The 22,729-nt window shown below is 34.9% G+C and overlaps 2 protein-coding genes across 7 annotated transcripts; both read right to left on the bottom strand.

Moving 5' to 3' along the window:
* Positions 1 to 6,874, bottom strand: LOC107812649 (3-hydroxyisobutyryl-CoA hydrolase 1-like). 6 transcript variants are annotated; one of them, XM_016637794.2, is made up of 14 exons: positions 6,562 to 6,809; positions 6,373 to 6,456; positions 5,275 to 5,343; positions 4,901 to 4,964; positions 4,376 to 4,455; positions 4,206 to 4,289; positions 3,802 to 3,886; positions 2,854 to 2,939; positions 1,960 to 2,081; positions 1,586 to 1,646; positions 1,367 to 1,465; positions 597 to 698; positions 485 to 526; positions 1 to 376 (listed from the first exon to the last, which is right to left on the bottom strand). In XM_016637794.2, the coding sequence occupies exons 1-14, from the start codon at positions 6,688 to 6,690 to the stop codon at positions 239 to 241; spliced, it is 1,245 nt and encodes a 414-aa protein (XP_016493280.1). In that variant the 5' UTR covers positions 6,691 to 6,809; the 3' UTR covers positions 1 to 238. The 6 variants fall into 6 exon arrangements, 5 of the variants coding, with proteins under 5 accessions (XP_016493280.1, XP_075113494.1, XP_075113497.1 ...); XM_075257393.1 differs by having other exon boundaries at positions 6,373 to 6,827; XM_075257396.1 differs by lacking the exons at positions 6,373 to 6,456; positions 6,562 to 6,809 and adding an exon at positions 5,727 to 6,316.
* Positions 6,875 to 13,677: 6,803 nt separating this feature from the next.
* Positions 13,678 to 22,213, bottom strand: LOC107812654 (3-hydroxyisobutyryl-CoA hydrolase 1). Its single transcript, XM_016637801.2, has 14 exons — positions 22,038 to 22,213; positions 21,719 to 21,799; positions 21,004 to 21,072; positions 19,812 to 19,875; positions 18,801 to 18,880; positions 18,630 to 18,713; positions 18,177 to 18,261; positions 17,163 to 17,248; positions 16,087 to 16,208; positions 15,645 to 15,705; positions 15,418 to 15,516; positions 14,277 to 14,378; positions 14,166 to 14,207; positions 13,678 to 14,073 (listed from the first exon to the last, which is right to left on the bottom strand). The coding sequence occupies exons 1-14, from the start codon at positions 22,074 to 22,076 to the stop codon at positions 13,936 to 13,938; spliced, it is 1,152 nt and encodes a 383-aa protein (XP_016493287.1). The 5' UTR covers positions 22,077 to 22,213; the 3' UTR covers positions 13,678 to 13,935.
* Positions 22,214 to 22,729: the final 516 nt, after the last annotated feature.

Below are 22,729 nucleotides of genomic sequence, written 5' to 3'. Positions count from 1 at the left end.
TCGATAGAAGTTCTCTGCATATATACAAAAACTATCTGGCTAGTATTCTTCAATAATGTACAATCTTTCCTCGTGTTTGAGGTTTGACAACTGAGCAATGGAATGATGCGCTTCTCTGTTTACACAACTTATTACCTGCTAAGTTCTCATATTATGGAGGGATGTGCTTTTATTTGGCGTACCACTTCCCAACAAAAGTAATATAGTTTTATTGATTATTGGACTTCATAAGTCAATTTTAAAGCTTGGCAATGGCATGTGGAGGCAAGTTTGATCTGGGAGGGAGCTTTAGGTCTTCCCAATCTTCATCATCTATCTTGGAGAAGTAACGGGCGACATCATCATCTCTAATTAGGTCCAATCTAGATGGCTCCCACTGAAAAACATGCGAAAAGATGAGTACCAGAATGAAAGAAGCTCTCAAGATATATTTAATTTCAGGATTATCCTTGATCAAATGATGTCGAACATTAATGTAACCCACCTTAGGATTTCTATCCTTGTCCTCGAGTATGGCTCTGCAACCCTGCCATAAAATTCAGGTGTAAGTCGCGTTAATGCAGTAAAAAGGGTGGCTGAAAGATGGCATATTTTACCTCAAAGTAATCGTTGCTATATTCTGCCCTCAACACATGACAAACAATCCTATACTCTCGGATAAGGCAACAACCAATACCTTGCAGCCTACCTTCTCTTATCTGGAACATAAAAAGGACTTACTTGAACAATTTACAAATACTCAAGAAGTTGTCAGTTGAAATGTTGGTCCAATCAAGGCATTACAGCCCTGCAGAAGGGGATTCAACATGTGGTTGTGAAACCAGACATCATCACATTTTCCATTTGATGAACTTGCAACCCAGCAATTCTGATCTAGTATCAATTTGAAAAGCTGAACATAAATAATCTTAATCCAAGTGCAGATTCTAAATAACCCTCTTAGTGAGACAGTTCTTAAGCAAATAAAAATTCAGGCACAGGTTCCCCATTTTTATTAAGTTGTCGAAATTAGCTTATTAAAAGAAAGAAAAGTTTTCATTGATAATTTAAAAAAAAAAATCCCCAGGGCTTGGGATCGAGCCAACAAAGGTGAATATTGAAAAGGTTGAGCTAGGACACGAGTGGACCTATATTGTGGTTCTACCAATGTCAATATTATGTTACTATCTCATAAGACTGCAAAATCTGTATGGATTATATGCCTTAACCTCCCCGATATCTACCAAGCTAAATATCTTTCCCTAATTATCAATCAAAGAAGTGAGGTTTACATTCTTCCTACATGACCAATTTCTGATCAACCTGAAGTACGGGTACAGAAGTTCAGGTAACAATGTAATGTATCACAAAGTAGTGAATGACTCACTGATCTCAAGGAAATTTTAAGACTTATTGGGGAAGCTTTCTTCAGCAATTGAACGGTCGAAGAGATCCAGTCATCCTTCTTGTCCAAAGCCTCATTCTCCTGTAAAAGATTCATGCAAAGTTCTTATCAAGTACTTTGATATATTATCAGGATTTCACAAAGTAATTTCACCACAAAAAGCAAAAGCCCATCAAATGACCATTCATCTCCCACACTTACAAGAGTAGATATGATTTCTTCAATTGTTCTTCGAGAGAAACATTGATTAATAATCTTCATCCTACATGCACAAACTTGCAGAAAATAAAACTGGTGCACTGTTGAGAAAGGGGTCATGAAAATCACAATATTTTGCCTCGAGTCGAGTCAATGGAAATTTTGGAAAGATCCATCTTAAAAAAAAAGGAAGAAGAACAACATGAGAGCAAAATAACAAATAGGAGCATAGACGATGACTTAATGATATGCCATCAATACTATGCTATTAATAGGTTCAAACAATCCCCTAGGCTCCGGGACTGTGTTTAGAAGGTAAGCTTCCAATAAATCAGCATGAAAACAAACACCCTAATAGAGATATTAATTGAACTCACTTGTGATATGGACTTTCTTTTTTCAACTTTGGTGCGTGGGAGAAGCGACTTATGATGGCAGTTATGACATTTGGATCACTCGTACTGACTTTAACTAGTGCTTGTTCTAAAAGCGGCAATCTCTGCAAACAAAAGGAAGAGACAAAGCATTCAAAATAGATCAGACATGAGAGAAATTAAGCAAATATATAAATGCTATGCAATCTGATGCATATAGATGAGTCAATGTTCATAAGGCCTTCTACCACCCTGAAATGCAAAATGTAGCTTAAAAGTGTACCAGTGGCTATATGGAGATCCCACTAATCCATGTAAGAACTATTCGATGCGTTGTTGACAACATCCAGAGTCCCAACAAGCATGATTAGCTTGGAACTGCTAGAAAATGTAATTCAGCAGACCCATAAAAATTTTCTCCAAGCATGTTGAGGTCATATTTGTTAGTACCCAATTATGTGAAAAATTGCAGCTAACAGTATAGTCTATTGGAGGTTACATTGACCACTTAACTAGAGAATATTTGGGCAAAGTGCACACCCAAGATTAAGAATCATGGTCCCATGGATAAGGTTAAATGTCATAAGAGAAAATAACTAGAACAATTAGTCAAACCTATATAACAAGTGACAGATAAGATTACAGTCCTAACAACATAGCCTGACATCTTCCAACAGACAGTGGACTGGCAATTGGCAATTTAGTTATCACATGTAAAGGGGGCAACATCAGTGTTGCCATTATAACTATATACTCATCAGTTTAGGCATATAAGTAACAGACACAGATTTCCTATAGAAGCAATCATATCAGTTTAGGCATATTGGTAAAAGATATTGATTTCCTGTAGAAGCAATTGAAAATGGACAGAACATGCTAAAAATTGAGGCATTATACCTCCAATGATACAAAGTGGGTTGCTAGACCACAAGCAAGCATTTCAGCACCATCCAACCTAGCACCAGTAAGACCAGCATATTCCCCTGCCAAAGAGTACAAGAAATTAGAAATTAGCCAAGGGGAAATGAGACACAACATTTTTTTTTGTTGAGAAAGAACGAGACTTAACATTTGTACCTACAAATTCTCTGTGCATCGTGGCAACATAGGAATTAGCCTTCCCCAATAATAGCAACATAATCAGAATAAAGAAATCAGGGAAGAAAAGGATCATATCTCTAGATAAAATCGGGTATCATTCATTCAAACATGTCACGATTTTTACGTCTTCAAAGGCTATTTTACATTTGTAATGATCTAAGAAATTCATATGAAAACAAGGGCTGATTTTTGTAATAATTTAAACTTGACAAATTCAGCTATCATGTGAAAACTAAGGCTGACATCCAGCTAACTGTCCAAATATTTGTAGGGAAAATATATTTTGGAGTCTTTCATGTGAAGAGGATTGACCTAAGTATGATTATATAATGAGTGCAAACTTACTTTTAAAATGAGGAAACATATGATCAATGAATGCCTAATGGTGGAAAACAGATAAAAAGAATGTCCCAAGAATTCAGAAACTATAAGAGAAGATGCACCAAAAGGTGTGTATCACAAGCTTTTGAACCCCTTCTGCAGGAACTAAAGATTGATTTACTGTTTCTGACTCTTTCTTACTTTTGATTTCAAGGATATCGGGGAATTAAAAGCAGCATTAAATGCAAAGCAGCTGAGCTGACCATTGCTCTTAAGATAGCCTAAACTAGTGAGCAGCCAGGTAGTGACTTTTAATTTCCAACAACGACAAGTAGCAAATAACTTCACACTAAAACTTGAATGAATTACATCAACATCAATAAATTCCTTCAGAAATATAAACAAGGTGGCAAGTGCAATTACCAAAGAATCCTGGAAGTCTTGATAAACAGTAAGAGGCACCTATATCAGGAAAGAATCCCAAAGCTGTTTCGGGCATAGCAAAAACCTACAGGCAAACAAACATAAGAATATGTTGGACATGAAATTTCCGGTATCACATCAACCAACATCAAGTTAGAAAAGGGATTATCAGTAATCTTCAATGCAAATCCGAGGTACCAACTAAAGCTCATGAAAATATACAGTTTGTAAGATTTTGCTCTTATTTGGCTAGTGTCATTCCACTGGAACATTCATATATTGCTGCACTCCATAAGAGAACATAAAGAGACAAATTTCAAGCAAATGCCAAAGAATGTGGCAAGGATCAAATATAAAAGGGAAAGAAGACAACAAGAAAAGATCTACTTCAAGTAGAGGCATACCGACTTTTCTGTTGCAACTCGAAATCTACCAGGTACAGAAACACCAGCCCCGCCTCCCATGACGATTCCATTAAGGATGGAAACCTTCAATGGGAAGTCCAAATAAGATTAAGGAGTACATCAAAGAAAGTTATATCACAGAACTAAAATAACACATAACCTAGCTTAACCTGGGGTTTGCTATATGTTGCCATAACATAGTTCAGTATGTACCCCTCTTGGAAATAATTATCACCAAATTTCCAGTTACCTGATAAGCATAAATAAATAATTAAATATATGACTGGGACATTAAGCTATGTGCACTTAAAATATTAAGTTATTGAAAAACTTAAATATCATCCAGAAAGATCACAGTTGTCACCAGTCTCAGACTCACTCATAAAAATTCATAAGATAAAAGCAAACACAGATTAAATATGTCCCAAATTTCTCAGAAGAAGTTAGTACAATTGACATTAGAATCGATAGGTGTATCAATTGGTTTAGTATTGTTAAAAGCGAATGGCTCTAAAAAGCACTCTACGTCAATTGGGGCTTTAAGCCCAAGCGCAATTTAAGTGTGAGCTTTAGTTAAAAAAAGGCGCAAGATTGTATTCCTTAACAAGTAATACAATTATTTGCCTATTATATTTGTAGTCTAGCATTCAAGATTGTATTTACCCAAGCTGTCACCAGTTTAGCAAATCACATACCCTGGCGAGCAAGAGGAACAACAGCTGTAACATCACCACCAGCACAGAAAGCCCTTCCATTTCCCTGGAAAATATTGATACAAGGAAAGGAGTAACATTTCTTGACAGAAATCGAGATATTTGTGCATTGATGTTTGTACAATATACTGGGAAATTTATAGAACTGTGCAGCGTACAACCAAAGGCAGCGTGACGCATTACCAACAAAATTAAGAAAAAATGATCAGCTGTTCATAATTTGAACAAAGCAACTCAAAAATTAAGCAAATCTGCCCGCTCATAGTTTGTAAATATTCTTGCAGGCAAGATACAACATTCCCTCTGTTAAGCTATGAATTTAATTTAATTATCACAGAAGATCCTACTGAATATACCTTTAATATAATCATCTTCACATTAGAGTCTTGTTCACTGGCATAGAAAAGTTCCAAAAGCCGAGATAGCTGGACAAACAAACAAGTTTGAGAGGATAGTTATATATCACATGCTATAAGATGTCGTTACACTCCAAATCATTTTCATCAGATGGCATGATTTAAAAGCCCACATGTTCACCAAGTAAATATATACTAATAAGAATAACCTAATCCAGAAATTGCCTGAAAAGACAGAAGATCGCGAATCAAATATCAAATTTAGTTTTGTAGCAATCCTTATCAAATTTAGTTTTGTAGCATAAAAATACTGGTTGAGCTTGCCTTTTGCAAGTTCCACATTTATTCAGTGACATCCGCTTGATTGCACAGTTTTATTTTTATTTTTTTATCAGTGAGGTAATTACACATTTTAGAGCAAATACAATTCTGACAGAAAAATTGTACTTCACCTTAAAAAGATCAGCAATAGCAATGAAAAAATTCTCAAGCTAAGAAGGAATACGATCTTCTATTTTCTGTTCATTTCTTCTTCCTTTTTTTTTCATGATAGATAGATAGTTAACTATTTTCACCCAAAAGAAACACTAAGTTTGGGTAAAATCAACATTTATTTCTCTGCTTTATTGAGACATCAGCAGGGGCGGATTTACAAGGAACCCACGTTCTCTCCTAAAATTAGATATTTACTGTGTATATTTTCTGTATAACATTAACTATTGGCCAAGAAGGTTGAATGGTGCACTTAGTTGAAGATTGAGTTATTATTTATCAAAAGGAAGAGGAATCCATTCCCACTTAGTACATTTTCTTTTTCTTTTTCAAATAGTACACTCATGTATTAGAAATCCTATATCCACCTTCAATCGCAAACTAGTTAAGGTCGGACTTGAGAAATTAGATGGATATTTATCAATGAATAAATATTTAAATGAAACACAATCTATAGACAATATAATATATTTGAGAACAGTACTGTAAAGGAAACAATACAAAGAATGAAAAGTAGCCCAACAAAATAATAGTGACATAATATTTTTTTTTAAACTTTTTTTTTGGTTGATCCAAGTCATTCAAACACCATCATATTTGGAATACCATTTCATAAGAAAGTGCATTGAGCTTGTTAGGCCTGTTTAATATGAACGTTCTAACACTTGATGATGTCTCCTCCACCAAAACCTGACAACCAAAAGTAACAGTAATTTTCTTTTCTTTCAAAAAACAAGTAAATAAACAACCAGTGAACACTTGAACCGGAGTGTTGAGAGCAGAATGGCATTGCACCTGATCGGTTCCGCCATTGTTGGAAGAGGCTTCAGCCATGGTTGTTCTAGCTGAGCACGGAAATTTACTACCTGGTGATTCTTCTCTCAGCTTTATGTCCATTATATTGACCAACACGAACCGTTTCATCCCGTCTGCCCACGCGGGATTATAATATCTCCACCTTTTTTTTGTGACTGTATTTAAAAGTTGATTACACTTTATAATTTTTTATAGCCACGGCCACGTTGTCTCATTTGTGCTCACGGTGATTTTGAGTTTCCATCGACTTTCTCATTCTATCATGGCATTAAGGTCGATTGGATCGATTTTGTGGTCAGTTTGTGTAATTCCTTTCAATTTATCATTTACATTCATCAGGCTGCTTGCACTAGTTTTCTTTTCTTCGTGTTGTTAAATACACCACCCTAGCGCAATTACTTAATAAACAAAAGGAGTAGTAAAATAGTTACAAAATTAGTAACAAGCAAAATACGGTATCCGCAAATCTACCTCACCCAGCCCAGCAAACCTTTTCTCTTTAATAGATATTCATTAAAAGGGATGGGCAAATCAGATTCCATCTAGTTGCCTCTTTTATATGTGTGCACATTAACTATTTTAATTTATTACTATTACACAATAGTTGTCTAAATTTATATGCATTATCCGTTGTTGTCTAGATTTATATGCATTATCCGTTATTGCATATCTAAATGTTTGTATTTACTTATATACATGGTATAATGTGTATTTAAATGTGAATTTAAGGAAATATAAACTTAAATGCATGTCATATAAATAGCATAATAATGGAATAATTTTTATACAATGTATAATAATGATATAATGTGTATTTAAAATGTGAATCAAAATATATAAATTTAAAATACATATTATATAAGTTTAAAATGCATGTCATATAAATAGCATAATAATGGAATAATTTTTATACAATGTATAATAATGATATAATGTGTATTTAAAATGTGAATCAAAATATATAAATTTAAAATACATATTATATAAGTTTAAAATGCATGTCATATAAATAGCATAATAGTGAAATAATTTTTATATCTATATCTATATATATATATATATATATATATATATATATATATATATATATATATATATATATATATATATATATATATATATATATATATATATATATAAAAGCAAATCTTTCAATTTAAAGACTAAAAAGTCGAGTCTCAAAAATCTATGTATATATAAGCAAATCTTTACAGTTATAAGCTGATTTCTTATAATAAAACAAAAGTTAAAAGGAATTGAAAGATAAAAACAAAAAAGGAACAAAAGCAAAATAGCTTTAAAAGAAATATATCTCTAAAACAAAGGGACCAAACCAAATCGAAGACTATATTAGGCAGAAACGTGCGAAGCTATATTTCGAAACCTTCTCTTGTACAAATATATCTACCACGGGGATATACAACATTTAAAAAAATTAAGTTATTAGACATGCAAAATATGAAGTCATTTAATTATGTTTACTACGTTATCTATAAAACCTTTGTTATTTCCTTGAGAATCAAGCAGGTGGATTTAGTGATATCATATTATAGATAGTAAAGGTTAAATACAACCTCTATTTCTTCTACTTTTTGTTCAAGGCTTTATAGTTCAATGCACTATAATTTTGAGTAAGTTATTTATGCATATGTAGGTTACGAAAGAGCACAATCTTAGTTAGGTGTTTGGACATAAAAATTATAATTTTTGAAAATTTAAATTTATATTCGGATATGCACTTTACTTGAAAAAATAGAGTGGGAAAAAAAGTTATCCCGAAAAATCTGCAAAAACTTATAAATTTCATGGACAAACACGTCTTTGAAAAAATAAATCCAGAGAAAAAGGGAAAAAAAATTATGGACAAACGGGTCCCAAGTAATAGTAATAGTAGCTATCTGATTATTATCTTTTTCGATTTTGATGTATTAACTTAACAATTTTTATATTCTTTTTTCTGCGTATGAGGAATGAAAGCTCTTGATCATTTGTACTGCTAAATTTTTTATTAATTATGATATAGAATTGACCAACTTTGAAGTTGTAAATCTACCTTGTAATTGTTAGAGTGCAAATTTACATTAGTCTGGACCTTAATACGAATAGAAAACAAACAAACAAATAAATGAAAACTGAGGCCTCCAAAATTTTGGAGCCTAAAGCTATTGCTTTAATTGCTTACCCTATGATCGCCCTTGTGTGTTCATTATTCGAAAAAATAATTGTATATTGTGAAAGTATGAGAAAATTAGAGTTAGGTATTGTGCACTGTATAGAATTAGAAGAATTGTCTTTCTTCCACTTCAAAATATGATAGTCAAATTAAAATTCTATAAATTTAGGACTTTGCCTAATATTTAGCTAGCGTTTGAAGTGTACTAAAAGTTTGTCTTTAGGATAACTTGGATACCATCTAACTACTTAAAATCCTTTCATCTAAGGATTCATATTTCACCTTTAACAAGTTGAACTTGCAATAGAAATTGAATCTTCCTCACAAGATTAAAAATCCTTTTGTAGACCAGCCAAACATGCTATTTTGCCTAAGAGATGTTTATTACCTTGATGGCTCTATAGCGAAGTCCAGTTATAAATCAAATTTTTCGAAACAATAGGACACCGTTGATACGAGCACGGAAGCAAAGTAACAAGAACACAAATAAAATGATAGAAAGATAGAGATTTATTAGATAACCAACTAAGAAAATTGAAAGAACATTTGAAATAAATAAATACTCAATCAATTTAAGACTTAATTGACCCAAAACTATAGAAACAACCCTGAAGGGGAAGTAATCCCCTTGCAAGTTCACATTAACAAGTAATCAACCAACATAGGAATTCATCCTAAACACTCAAAAAGATTTTTCATTTACAATATCAAAATAAATTAAGTCTAAAATAAGAGCCTTAAGGGCTATTTATACTAAGGAGCTAAATATTAAAAGTATAGCCGTCAAACATATTGTAGTCTTTAATTGTTGGAATTGCACATATAGCCGCCCCTTTATGAAAGTAGCCTACAATTAGAATCCAAAGTATTCGATGGCTATTTGGATTGTATCAGAAAGGGACCTCCCCCCCCCCTCCCCCCAAAAGAAATTCGTCCTTGAATTTGAACCTTTAAACAAAAGAAAGGGAGCTTCCATTAGTAAAATTTCAATTTGGACATAAACAAGTGCCTCAAACTGACAAGCAAATCATATTTTAACAATTTTATGATAAATCCAAGCATCCAAGCCAATAAGTAAGACAAATCTACCATTCAAATCAAAATCTAATGATCTCCATGGAGAAAACAAAGCATAAAAGCTAACCAAAAGATGAAAATTATCATGAAATACCTCCAATCTATACACCAAGTGTGTCCCAATATAAGAATCATCAAGAAAAATATTAACTCTCATAGCTTTATCAAGTCCAAGCATAAGCATTGTCACACCTCCTTTTTCACCTACACCCATCAAAGGGCGTAGAAGGGAGTTTTTCCAATTAAAGGACAGTCGAAACGGGATTTATTTATCTATTGCAGAGTCTCCACTTGGGAGATTTATGGTGTCCCAAGTCACGGTTGAATCCCGAATCGAGGAAAAGTATGACTCTGTTTAACAGTCTGCGCACCAGAAATCCGAATAAGGAATTCTGTTAACCCGGGAGAAGGTGTTAGGCATTCCCGAGTTCTGTGGTTCTAGCACGGTCGCTCAACTGTCATATTCGGCTTGATTATCTGATTTTATACAATTATGAACCTACGTGCAAATTTTAACTGTTTACCGCTTTGTTATTATTTATTCAAAGAATTGCAACGTCGTGAGAATGCATCTCGAATTGCGCCACATAAATGTACCCGCAATTTTTGATACGTTCCAACTTCGTTGAGATTTGGATTTGGGTCACATAAATGTGCACCCGAGTTTAGGAAAATGACATTGTTAAATACGCGCCTATAGACTAACGCGTTGTTATTTTGAGAAAAGTCGTAAAGTTCGCTATGCGGCCTGTCTCGAGATCTAAACATAACTATCCGTTGAGGGCCTCGCAATTTGTGTATTCTGGTTTATCGAGGCTCGTCTCATTCATTATTTTTTAAAAGAATTTGCAACGTCATGGACATGCATCTCAAACCACGTCACAATCAATGCACCCGTGATTAGCGACACATTTCGACTCCGTTGAGATCTGGATTTGGGTCACATAAATGTGCACCCGAGTTTAAGAAGATAGCATTATTAAATACGCGCCTAAAGCGACTAGCGTATCATTGTTTTGGGTAGTGCCGTGAAATTCGCTAAATGGCCCGTCCCGGAATCTAAGTAATTAGTATATATACCTTTGTGAGAGCCCTGCAATCTTCGCGTTTTACTCGGCGAGGCTCATCTCGTTCTTATTATTAAAAGGGCAATCCTAAAAGTGACTATGGTTTTCTATTAAATTTGTCTCTAAACATGAAAGAAGACAAAGTCCTAATTAGTTTACATGCTTGAAAAGTCCGGGCCTTTTAATAATTTTTGCATGTTTGATTAGTCCCGAAATGTCGTTACAAAGTAAAAACATACAGGAATCCTGGCATGATTCGAGCCACAAGAAATCGCTAACTCACCAAATCACGCCCGCCTATCCTTACTTGTTACTTTAACTAACAACCTTAGACTTATGTCGCCATAGTGATATGGGTTGACCTACCCGACATCTATCTTGTGGTGCATTTCTTAACTTTTGGTGTCGAGCTTAGTCACCGCAAAAGGTAAAAATAAAATGACAATAACGATAACTAATATTTTGTGGCGAGTTCGAATGTTAAGAAATGCGCCACAAAATAGATGTTAGGTTGGGCGTCACTAAAAATGGTAACCCATATTACTATTTCAAGTAACGATATTCTTTGGCGACCTTTTATGTCACCACAAAAAGTGGTGATTTAGGTTGCCATTTTCAATGAAGACCTACCTAACATCTATTTTGTGGCACATTTTAAATCTTTTTGTGGCAAGTTGTCCTCGTTATTATTGTTTTATTTTTAGCTATTACGGTGACTATGCTTGACACAAAAAGTTAAGCGTGCGCTGCAAAAAATGTTAGGCAGGTTGCTATTGAAAAGGCGGCATATAGCACTACTTTTGGTGAGCGCAGAATGTTGCATCTGAAAAATCTTTTTTCCTGTAGTGCGATCGTGGGCCATTTGCACAAGCAGCAACTTTTAAGGTTACTTTGTAAGTTATGTTCACAAATTGGGAGAAATTCAAAAATAGCCAGATTTACAACTGGTCATTCAAAAATAGCACAGTTTTAAAAGTAATCGAAATTTAGTCACATTTTATGTAAAGATAAATTTGAGCGAAAACACTGTTCAAAACCCGGAAAATATGCTAGTATATTATACTGGAGTTCCAGCATAAGTATGCTTGAACTCCAGCATATTATACTGGAGTTCCAGGATAAGTACGTTGGAACTCCAGCATAATATGATGGAGTTCCAGCATAAGTACACTAGAACTCCAGCATAATGTACTGGAGTTCCAGCAAGTATAATTGTCCAGTATAATATATTGGAGTTTGGAGCACCGGTGCTCCAGTCTCCAGTATATTATACTGGAGTCAGCAAAGTATACCGGCCCAGCATAATATGCTGGAGTTCATACACAGGTGCACCGAACTCCAGTATATTATGCTGGACCGGTCTCTGTTGCAGTAAAATAGTGACTATTTTTTATTGACTTCGTAAACGCTGGCTATTTTTGAATGATCAATCCAAAAACTAGTTATACCGTGTTATTTTTACTCACAAATAAAAAATGGGGCATTTGCATCTACACCCGCTTTTTGTGTCACGTTTTAACTTGTGCCCGCTTTGCAAAAAAATTTGCAAACGTACCCGCTTTTTCGCATAACTTCAGCATACGGGGTTGAAGTAGCAAAAACAATCACGCAAAACTTTAGTATTCTAGTAGCCGGGCCTGAAGTTCAGCTCTAGAGCTAAAATTTTTGTTTGTTAGCTTCAGCTCTAGAGCTGAAGTTTTTGTGTTGTAACTGGGAAGCTTCAGCACTAGAGCTGAAGTTTTTGTTTTGTAACTGTCGAACTTCAGCTCTAGAGCTGAAGTTATTTAGTTCTCTTTTCTTTCTAGGGCTTGTGTGTTCCAGTTCTTTTCTTTCTTCTTCAACTTCTTCTTTTTTGTCTTTCGTTTTATAATTTTAAACTCCATTTATTTCTTGCTTACTGAATTATTAATACTCTTGAATTCAAATTTTATTTTAAACAAGTTCCCTTCTAAACCTACCTGATCAAGATAAAGAACTATCAATATACAAGCATATTCAGCATAAATTCTTATTATGAGTAGAACAACAACTTCAAAGGTATTATATTACAGAATACAGATGTACATTTAAAGCAAACATATATTATTTCAATGTGTGCTGAGAACCAAAAATAAATATGTACTACATAAAAGGTAAAAGTTAGAAGGAGGGGGAGAAAGGGGAAGGAGGAGGAGAAAGGCGGCTGAAGTTATTTAAAAAGTGGGTACAAGTTAAAAGTTTTTAAAAAATGGGTATAGGTTAAATGGGGGGCGCCCTAGTGCAATTTTTACATTAAAAATTGGTGTAACTTTAGCTATTTACTTAGCCACCAAATCTCATCATTGAAATCTTTTTATGTAATACTATAACAATAACAAACGTTAAAGTAAGTTTGTTAAAGCCAAGTATAGTATTATTTACAATATTATTTTATCGTACAAAAGATAGGCTAATCGAAACCATTTTCATTTTTGTATTTACTTTGCACATAATTTTTGTGAAAAATTTTCGGCAACGCTTGGACCAGTATGCATGTGCATTCACTCCTGTTGCATTGTCATTATTGTTTTATTATTAGCTTTTCTGGCGACTAACTTGCCACAAAAAGTAAATAAACGCACCGCCAATAGACTTTAAGCCGGTCGCTACGCAAAACAATTGACACATAGCACTACTTTTGGTAGCGACGAAAGAGAGAGCCACCGAACATCATTACTAAAAACCTTATTTCGTGTAGAGTCTCTCTTGGTTCAGAACTATTTGGCAAGTGGCAACTATTATCTAGTAACATACACAATCTTTTGAGGTTTGACATCTGATACAATAAAACATAACTGCATACAAAAAGTATCTGGCTAGATTATATAGTAATGTACAATCTCCCTTGGGCTTGATTTTTGACAATTTCATACAATGGAGTCACGAGCATTTATTTGGTATACCATTTTCCAACAAAAGTAATACTCCTATATTTTTAATGATTATTGGGCTTCATAATGATCTAGTGACTAGAGGGCAACATAGTGCAGAGTGTTGCAAGGTCTCCAGAAATCAATTTTAAAGCTTCGCAATGGCATACGGAGGCAAGTTTGATCTGGGAGGGAGCTTTAGGTCTTCCCAATCTTCATCATCTATCTTGGAGAAGTAACAGTCAACATCATCATCTCTAATTAGGTCCAGTCTAGACGGCTCCCACTGAAAACATGTGAAAAGTTAAGTAAAAGCATGAAAGAAGCTCTCAAGATATCTACTTCAGGATTATCCATGATCAAATGGACGTAACGCACCTTAGGATTTCTATCCTTGTCGATGAGTAAAGCTCTGCATCCCTGCAGTGTAAGTCAAGTGTCAGTCAAGTAATTCGGTAAAATGGATAGCTGAAAGATGGCATATTTTACCTCGAAAAAATCCTTGCTAAATTCTCCCATCAACACATGACAAACCATCCTATACTCTCGGATAAGGCAGCTACCAACACCTTGCAACCTCCCTTCTCTTATCTGGAACAGAAAAAGGAAACTAATATGAACAATCTGCAAATACTCAAAAACTCTCCAATGGAAATGTTGGCCAAATTAAATCATTACGAGATTCTACTTGTAGTGGTGGAGCCAGCAACTAAAACTGAGGTCCAAGGAACGGAGAGAGGGGTTTCTAATGAGTGGCTCAATTTAGCTAGTATAAGGGTTTAGGGTTGTTCAATTTAGCTAGTATAAGGGCCAGTCACCATGCGCCGAGTCGAGGAAAAGTATATGATAAAAGGGGTACCATTAACAATCTAGCATAGAGTGCTTTGACCAAATCACAGCCAAACAGTTAACCTAACCAACTTCTCCTGAAGCATAATATAGAACAAAGAATTTTTCACATTGTTCTCTCTTCCTCTATTTCATTACTCAATTAACTACCTTGAACCGATACCTGATAACTGTTTGCAAGGTATTATATCAACTAAACGCATTAAGCAAGAAGCATGCAGGTACTCGAGGAAATAATAATGAAGTACATCATTTGTATCTCCGTTATAACACAACAAAATTAACTGGTTCCAGTTTAAATTTATTTTTGTTCTTGAAATACAGATTGCTCCCGTCTTTCCTATGAATGACCACAAGATTCGGAAATAGATATTAGTAGGTGTTTTGTAGAAAAATAACTAAGTTCCTTCAGATTGGGATTAGATTCTCCAGATCATGTAGCTATGAATACCTTTCACAGCTATTAGGTGCTCCGTTTGACAGAACCAATCATAGCAAAAGTCGATTTCTTTCTTTTCCAAAGGAATATTGAAAACTTCATAACTTTTTAAAGTACTTCAGAAAAATGAGCATTGTTCGCTACCCAGCCAAATCAAGCAGAGTTTATGCAACTTGCAGTTGGATTTGTCCTCTTAACTTTTTTTGTCCAACAATCAAATTCAAAAGCCATTTCCAGCTTCTGAAACTTTGCCTTCCAAAACATATAGCTAGCAACGAACCTAGGCACTCTAATTTGTTCAGGTAACAACATAATGGTATCACAAAGTAGTGCTTGACTTACTGATCTCAATGAGATTTTAAGACTTGTAGGGGATGCTTTCTTTAACGATTGGATGGTAGAAGAGACCCAATCATCATTCTTGTTCAAAGCCTCACTTTCCTGTAGAAGATTTATGCCAAGTTCACATCAAGTATTCTGATAACCTATTTTATCAAAATTGTACAAAAGTAATTCTACGATTGAAAACAAAAGAATGCATCAAATCATCATCCATCTCTCAGACTTACAAGAGCAGATATGATTTCTTCGACTGTTCTTCGAGAGAAACAGCGATCAATGATCTTCATCCTACATACATAAAATTGCAGAACTGAGACTGGTGCCCTGTTGAGAAAGGGGTCATGAAATTGAAGACTACTGGTTTGTTTTATTTGAACAACTTTTTCCCTTCAGTCGATGCAAGCTTAGGAAAGGTATCCATCATCTTAAGCTTCGAATGGCCATATAAAAGTAGAGCGAACATAGTCTTGCAACAACAGGAAGAAAAATAACACGATAGCAAAATATCTAATAAGAAAGAGCACATATGGTCTTTACTATTCATCAACACTATATGCTCTTTAAGTTCAAACAATCCCCTTACAGGTCCTGGGACTCTGTTTAGAACGTAAGTTTCCAATGAATCAGCATGAAAACAAACACCATAATAGAGATACTAAATGAACTCACTTGTGGTAAGAACTTCCTTCTTTCAACTTTGGTATGTGGGAGAACCGACTAATGATGGTCGAAATAACATCTGGATCACTCGTATTGACTTTAACTAGTGCTTGTTCTAAAAGTGGCAACCTCTGTGAACAGAAGCAAGATCAGAAAGCATTCAAGTTAGATCAGAGATGGGAGGAACTAAACAGTTAGACACATGCTATGCATCCTGGTGGAGATGTATATCAAGATCTACGAACCGATTATTCAGTGTGCCAATACTCTTGTCAGATAAATAAGAACTTCAGCACAAAAATAAACCATCAGGAAAGGTCTTCTACCACCCAGAAATCCACATAGCCTATAAGTCGACCAGTGGCTTAAGGAAGAAACCACAAATTGATCAAAGAACCATTCCACGCATGGTTGACAAAATCCAGATTCTGAACACGCATGATTAGCTTGGGCACTGCTGGGCAAGGTAATTTAGAAGACCGGAAGAATATTTCTCCTAGTATTTTGAATTCATATTTGTTGGTACCCAATCCTGCTAAAAGAATTTCAATTAACAGAATGACTCTGCATGAAGTATCTGTATTGCTCCACTAATTACTATTTGGGAAAAGAAACAAAAAGAGATTAATTATTACAGCACCAAATAACTGAACTTGCTGATGCTGAACCCAAACTAAGTAGAACAATTTGTAGAGTACATCCTGGTCCACTGGAGATCTAACACTGACCGCAGACCTTCAAAGACCTTTTAGAACTAGAGTACGTTTGGGCCAAAATGGACGCCCAAATTTGATAAACATGGTCAAATTGGCAGAAATTAAACATCCTAAGAGAACATAATCAAAAAGATTATGAGACCTATATAACAAATGCCAGATAAGATTTCTGTCCTAACACCATGTGCCTAACATCTTCCTGCATTTAATGAACTAGCAATTTTATTATTACATGTAAAGGCAATATCAATTTTTCCATTTTATATACTGTTCAGTTCCGACATATTTATTAGTAACATAAGACCTAATTGATTTGTTCTAGAAGCAACTCAAAATGGCCAGAACATGCTGGAAATTGATGCATCATACCTCTGAAGGTACAAAGTGAGTTGCTAGACCACAAGCAAGCATTTCGGCACCATCCAACCTAGCACCAGTAAGACCAGCATATTCCCCTGCCAAAGAGTACAAGAAAGTAGTCAAGGGAAAACAAGACATAGTATTTTACTATTTATACCTACTAACTTCTCTTTGCATCGGAACATCACAGGAATTAGTCTTCCCCAATAAAAGACAACACCAATAAGAATAAGGGAAATCAGGGAAGATACGGAAGGATGGTGTCTAAATAAAATTTAGGTATAAATCATGAAACCTTGTCAGTGATTTCAATATAAATATCATCCTTCATATATCCTTGTAGATAAGATTCTTTGCATGTATTCATAGGCTATCTTAAATTTGTAATGACATGAAGAAATTCAGCAATCACCATGAAAACTAAGGCTTAATTTTGTGATGACCTAAACTTAACAAATTTGGCAAATCACCATGAAAACCAAGGCTGACATCCAGCCAACAGCCCAAAAATTGTGTAGGGAGAATTATAGTAGCCTTATATCTTTAAAAGCTTTGACCCAGATGTAATTATATAATGACTTAAGAGTGAAATATTTTTTAAATGAGAAAACGTGTGATCAAGAATGCAAACAGTGGAAAGTAGATATAAAATGTCAGAAAAAATTCAGAAACTTTAGGAGAAGATGAACCGGAAGGAAAACAATCACTGCTACTTTGCTACAGTGCATGTACAGTAAGCTTTTGACCACATTCTGAGGGAGGAAGAACCTATCTTCCTTTTTTCAAACTAATCACTTTTGGTCTCAAAGGCATAGGAGAAGAAGCAGCAGCATTAAAAGCAAGGTAGTTAGGGGTGATAATTGTTCTCAAGATAGCCTAAAACTAGCCAAGCTTCAGCAACCTGGTAGTGACATAAATTTCAAACAATGACAAGAAGTAAATAACTTCACATAGAAACTTTAATAAATTACATCTAGCAGTAAATTCTTTTACAACTATGAGCATTGTTGCATGTGGAATTACCGAAGAATCCTGGAAGCCTCGAATAAAAGTAAGAGGCACCTACATCAGGAAAGAGTCCCAAAGCTGTTTCAGGCATAGCAAAAACCTACAGGAAAATGAAAAATATGTGGACATGAAGTTTCTGATACCAGTTTGTACTTAGCAACCACCAACCAAGTTTGAAAGAGTGTAACTATTACAGCTAAGAAAATATACTCTCAATGCAAATCCAGAGGTACTAAGTACTAACTAAAGCTCATGAAGATTTACAGTCTGTAAGGTTTTCCTCTAATTATGCTAAGACTATTCCACGTGAATATCAAATATTGTTGCATTCCACAAGAGAGGCCCACAAAATATAAAGAGTACAAATTTCAAGGAAATGGCAAGAAATGTGGTAAAGGTCAACTACAAAACGGAAAGCAAGATAACGAGATAGAAGAATTGAATCTTTTACTCAAGTAGAGGCAATACCGACTTCTCTGTTGCAACCCGAAATCTACCATGTACAGAAGCACCAGCTCCACCTCCCATGACAATTCCATTAAGGATGGAGACCTTCAAGGGGCAGTCCAAATAAGATTAATGTATTACTCGGAGAAGGTTTTATTACAAAAATAAAATTACACCATAACCTAAGTTAACCTGGGGTTTGCTATATGTTGCCATCACATAGTTAAGGGTGAACTCTTCGCGGAAATAATCAGCACCCAGTTTCCAGTTACCTGAAAGCATAAAAATATATATGTAATTAGCCAACTTTTTGGACGTTAAGCTATGTGCACTTAAAACTAAATTACTGAAAATTTTTAACATCATCTGGAAAGAGCAAAGTTGTGTGGCACAAACATTATTAAAGGTCACCATAGTTCTCAGACTTACTCACAAGCATCTCATAGGACACAAGAAAACAAATTGAATATGTCCAAACTTTTTCAATGTTAAGGCTGCCCGGTTAGCGAGAAATAGAGGGGAGCGAGAGAAAGAGATGGGGAGGGGAGAATGAGAGAAAGAGAGGGGGAGGGGAGAGTGAGAGAGTTGAATAGATGAAAAAATAGAGCCTCTTAACGTAAGACAACAACAACAACAACAACAACCCAGTATAATCCCACAAGTGGGGTCTGGGGAGGGTAGGATGTACGTAGCCTTACCCCTATCCTGGAAGGGCAGAGAGACTGTTTCCGATAGGCAATGGAAGGGCAGAGAGACTTGTCTTAACGTAAGACAAGTGATCAATAAAAATATGAATAAGAGCGACAAAGAAAAACTATTGTTTTGAGAATGATTTACGAAGAAAAACTTCAGGAAGTTGAGACAACAATTTAGAATTGCCGCTGTCCTATTTTCTGCAACACAATCAAACTAGATAGATAGATTAAAACATTACTTGGACTTACATAATAGCAATTGAAGAAAAAAATTAACAGAAAGGAAAAGTATAGCATCATGGATCTATACTTATAAAAACTTACGAAACTTCTCAGATTAGCATTTAAAAGTGTGTCGCACATTTCTGGATGTCTAAAAAATTAAACATCTAGTGTATAACTAAGGATCGAAGCAAATTTTCACCTGCATGGATCCAGTTTAAAATATAATCTATAAGTACTGAAGATTGTTATTACAAAGCTATAACCAATTTAACAGGTTACCTACCCCGGCGAACATTATGAACAACAGCTGTAACATCACCACCAGCACAGAAAGCCCTTCCATTTCCCTGGAAGTATTGACACAAGAAAAGAAATAACATTTCTTGACTGATTTTAAGATACTTTATACTTGTACAGGATCACTTGTAGAACTGTGAAACCTACACCAAAGCTTGAGAAAGAAAAAAAACTAAAATAGAAAACTGCAAATAAGAAACTAAACCAATACATACCTTTCAGTTGTTCTACTAAGCTATTTTATTTAAGGTATACAAATAAGCTTCTTTAGCTGAATTTCCATCTTATTTCGCTCAAGTTCCAATTAATTACAGGCAAGACTAACTACTCAATGCTTTCTACTTGACTCTCTGATGTCAATAAGTGGTTTGAGCATGTGGCTGTTCAAGCGTATATTAACAGCTAATTGGTGGGGTGGGTGGGGGGGGGGGAGGGGGAACTTCCTTCTCTCTAGATTTTTTTTGATCGGCAAGGATAACATTATTGACTTCCAGCAGAAAATGATTGGAAGTATTTCTCTTTAGATTTTTTCAGCAAAATCATCCTTGTGACCTACTTTCGACAATCTGGATTAACACTACTACCACATAGCCCTAGTCTATGGCAAAGAAAACAGATAGGATTGAATACTAGATTGGTCACACATGGAACCAGGGAGATAGTACAGAGAGCTAGCCACTTTGCCAGCTTTATTCTTAGAGGGGCAATATCGCAGGAGCCATGAGGACAAGCTCTTCACTGTGTCAAGAGATGAGTAGGGGAATAGACTGAGTTCTTTGAAACATGCCTAGTTAGATGCTTCTACAGAGTGGGTCCCCATTGATATCATATACAAAAACAGCACATAGAATTCCTTTTGGGTAGCCCTCTGACAATACGAGCTTTTTCTTTCCAATGATCTCCCGATAAAACTGGCTCTATGGATCTTTAAGCACAAGTCAGAACGACCAAGAACTCAAAGAGACGCAATCGTGGAGTGATGCATTACAAAATTCAATGAAGAAACAAAATAAAAGAAATGAACAATTCACAATCTGAACAAAGTAACTCCTCAAATCAATGCAAATCTGCTTGCTAGCATTAATCAGTTGCTAGTATGAAAAATACAAGATACCCACAGTTAAGCTATCAAGGCATGTTAACTATCACAGAAGATCCTCCTACTAGTGTGAACATACCTTCAATATTATAATCTTCACATTAGAATCTCTTTCACTAGCATGGAAAAGTTCCAACAGCCGAGATATCTGGACAAACAAATAAGTTTAAGAGGACATTTATCATTGATAACATGTAGTCAAAACTTCTATCTATTCCATCAGGTGAAGAGCAATTTACATCAATCACTGTATGACACAAATATGGCATGATTTAGAAACCAAATGTTCACCAAGCTACTATGACAACAATAATCTCCTCCAGATGATTGCATGAGAAGATAGAATGAAGTGAATCCATATCAAATTAGTCTTTTTAGCTACCGCTATCTTGATCCAATCTCCTCAACTCAGATGCATAAAACCAGAAGAAAACTAGTTGAGCAAGTAACACATTCATGCTTGCTTCTCCAGTTCCACAGTCACTCGATGTTATTAGAGTACTTTTTTTGCTTTTGAACAATATATAATGTTGAGAGGCAAACAGAAAAAGTAAAACATCATTAGACTACATAACAAAGTTGCATGACAGTACATGATATGCACTGTTTCCAGGGAATAGGTGCAAGGCTAGAATAATTACATTACAACATTCAAGTCTTAGCTATTTCACATATTATTTGAAGGCAGAAAACAATGAATTCATCAGAAAGTGTGGGGGGCAACAAGAAAATAAATGAACAAAGAAAGCAGTACTCCAAAAAATAATACTCCCTAAATATCATAATTGGCATACCATTTGATGAGAAAGAGCATTGAGCTGCTTAGGCCTATTTAATATGAATGTTCTAACACTTGATATCTCCTCCACCAAAACCTGACAACCGATAAAAACAGTTAAAAAAAGAAAAGGTTCACATTTGAATTTGGACAGGCATAAAAGATTCATCAAAATTGAGAAGAAACCGTGATCATCTAAACTAAATTTTATTTACTTCCTATTGGAAAGGTTTCAATTTAGTAAAAAGAAAAATAGATATGGCAAAATGAAAACCAGCAAACTAATTCAAAATAACAAGTGGAAGACTAAAACGCAGAGCAGAATAGGATTGGACCTGATCGGCTCCGCCATTGATGGAAGAGGTTGGAGCCATGGTGGTTCTCAGTTTCTTGGGAATTGAGACTGACTAGCTCAATACTGGAAATTTACTGCTGGAGCCGCGGGGCACTAAATATCCTTAAATTTTTCCCACTGACCGATCCGACTGAACACGTTTCTTCCGCCCATATTTGTTGGTCGGTCTTTCTTTTTATCTTTTCTCCCCATAATAATATATTAGTTGGTTGGTCATAATTTATTTTACTTTTATGTTATTGGTATAACAATATGGTATTTGAGATACAGATAGCTACTTGGACCAATAATAAAGTTATCTATCCAACCGTAATAATAACATATCTATTAGAGTGCGACCCTATCTGGATATGAAATGCTTGAAACACAATTAACTTAAATTTATAGTACTTTATAAATCTTATATAATTTTATTTTTCTAATTTCAAAATTTACGCTCAGGATTTCTAATTAAATATAGATGGATGATCACATTTATTCCATCACATACTTTTGATTGTAATTTATTTTGCTTCCTACTTCCAAATACGTTCGCTAATTTCGTTTTAACACAATACTTATGTAGAAGGTTTATAAAAAAATATTATAAGCTCATTTGAACTTTGAAGTGGTTTATATATGGAAAGTGAATAGAGGGGTGGGTAAATGAACAACTTAATATTTTAACTGCTA

Source organism: Nicotiana tabacum, chromosome 7 (assembly GCF_000715075.1).
Source record: "Nicotiana tabacum cultivar K326 chromosome 7, ASM71507v2, whole genome shotgun sequence".
Lineage (NCBI taxonomy): Eukaryota > Viridiplantae > Streptophyta > Magnoliopsida > Solanales > Solanaceae > Nicotiana > Nicotiana tabacum.
The sequence above is the reverse complement of the archived record's forward strand: the minus strand, read 5'-3'. Positions and strand labels throughout refer to the sequence as shown.

Coding starts and splice junctions, on each gene's coding strand:
- LOC107812649 (XM_075257393.1), bottom strand. CDS start 6,690: ATGAAACGGTTCGTGTTGGTCAATATAATGGACATAAAGCTGAGAGAA. Junction 1,647..1,959: donor AAAGAAAGTCCATATCACAA/GTGAGTTCAATT, acceptor TTGTGCATGTAG/GATGAAGATTATTAATCAAT. Junction 377..484: donor ACAAGGATAGAAATCCTAAG/GTGGGTTACATT, acceptor CATGTTTTTCAG/TGGGAGCCATCTAGATTGGA.
- LOC107812654 (XM_016637801.2), bottom strand. CDS start 22,076: ATGGCTCCAACCTCTTCCATCAATGGCGGAGCCGATCAG. Junction 18,714..18,800: donor CAACATATAGCAAACCCCAG/GTTAACTTAGGT, acceptor TGCCCCTTGAAG/GTCTCCATCCTTAATGGAAT. Junction 16,209..17,162: donor CTCACTTTGTACCTTCAGAG/GTATGATGCATC, acceptor TTCTGTTCACAG/AGGTTGCCACTTTTAGAACA.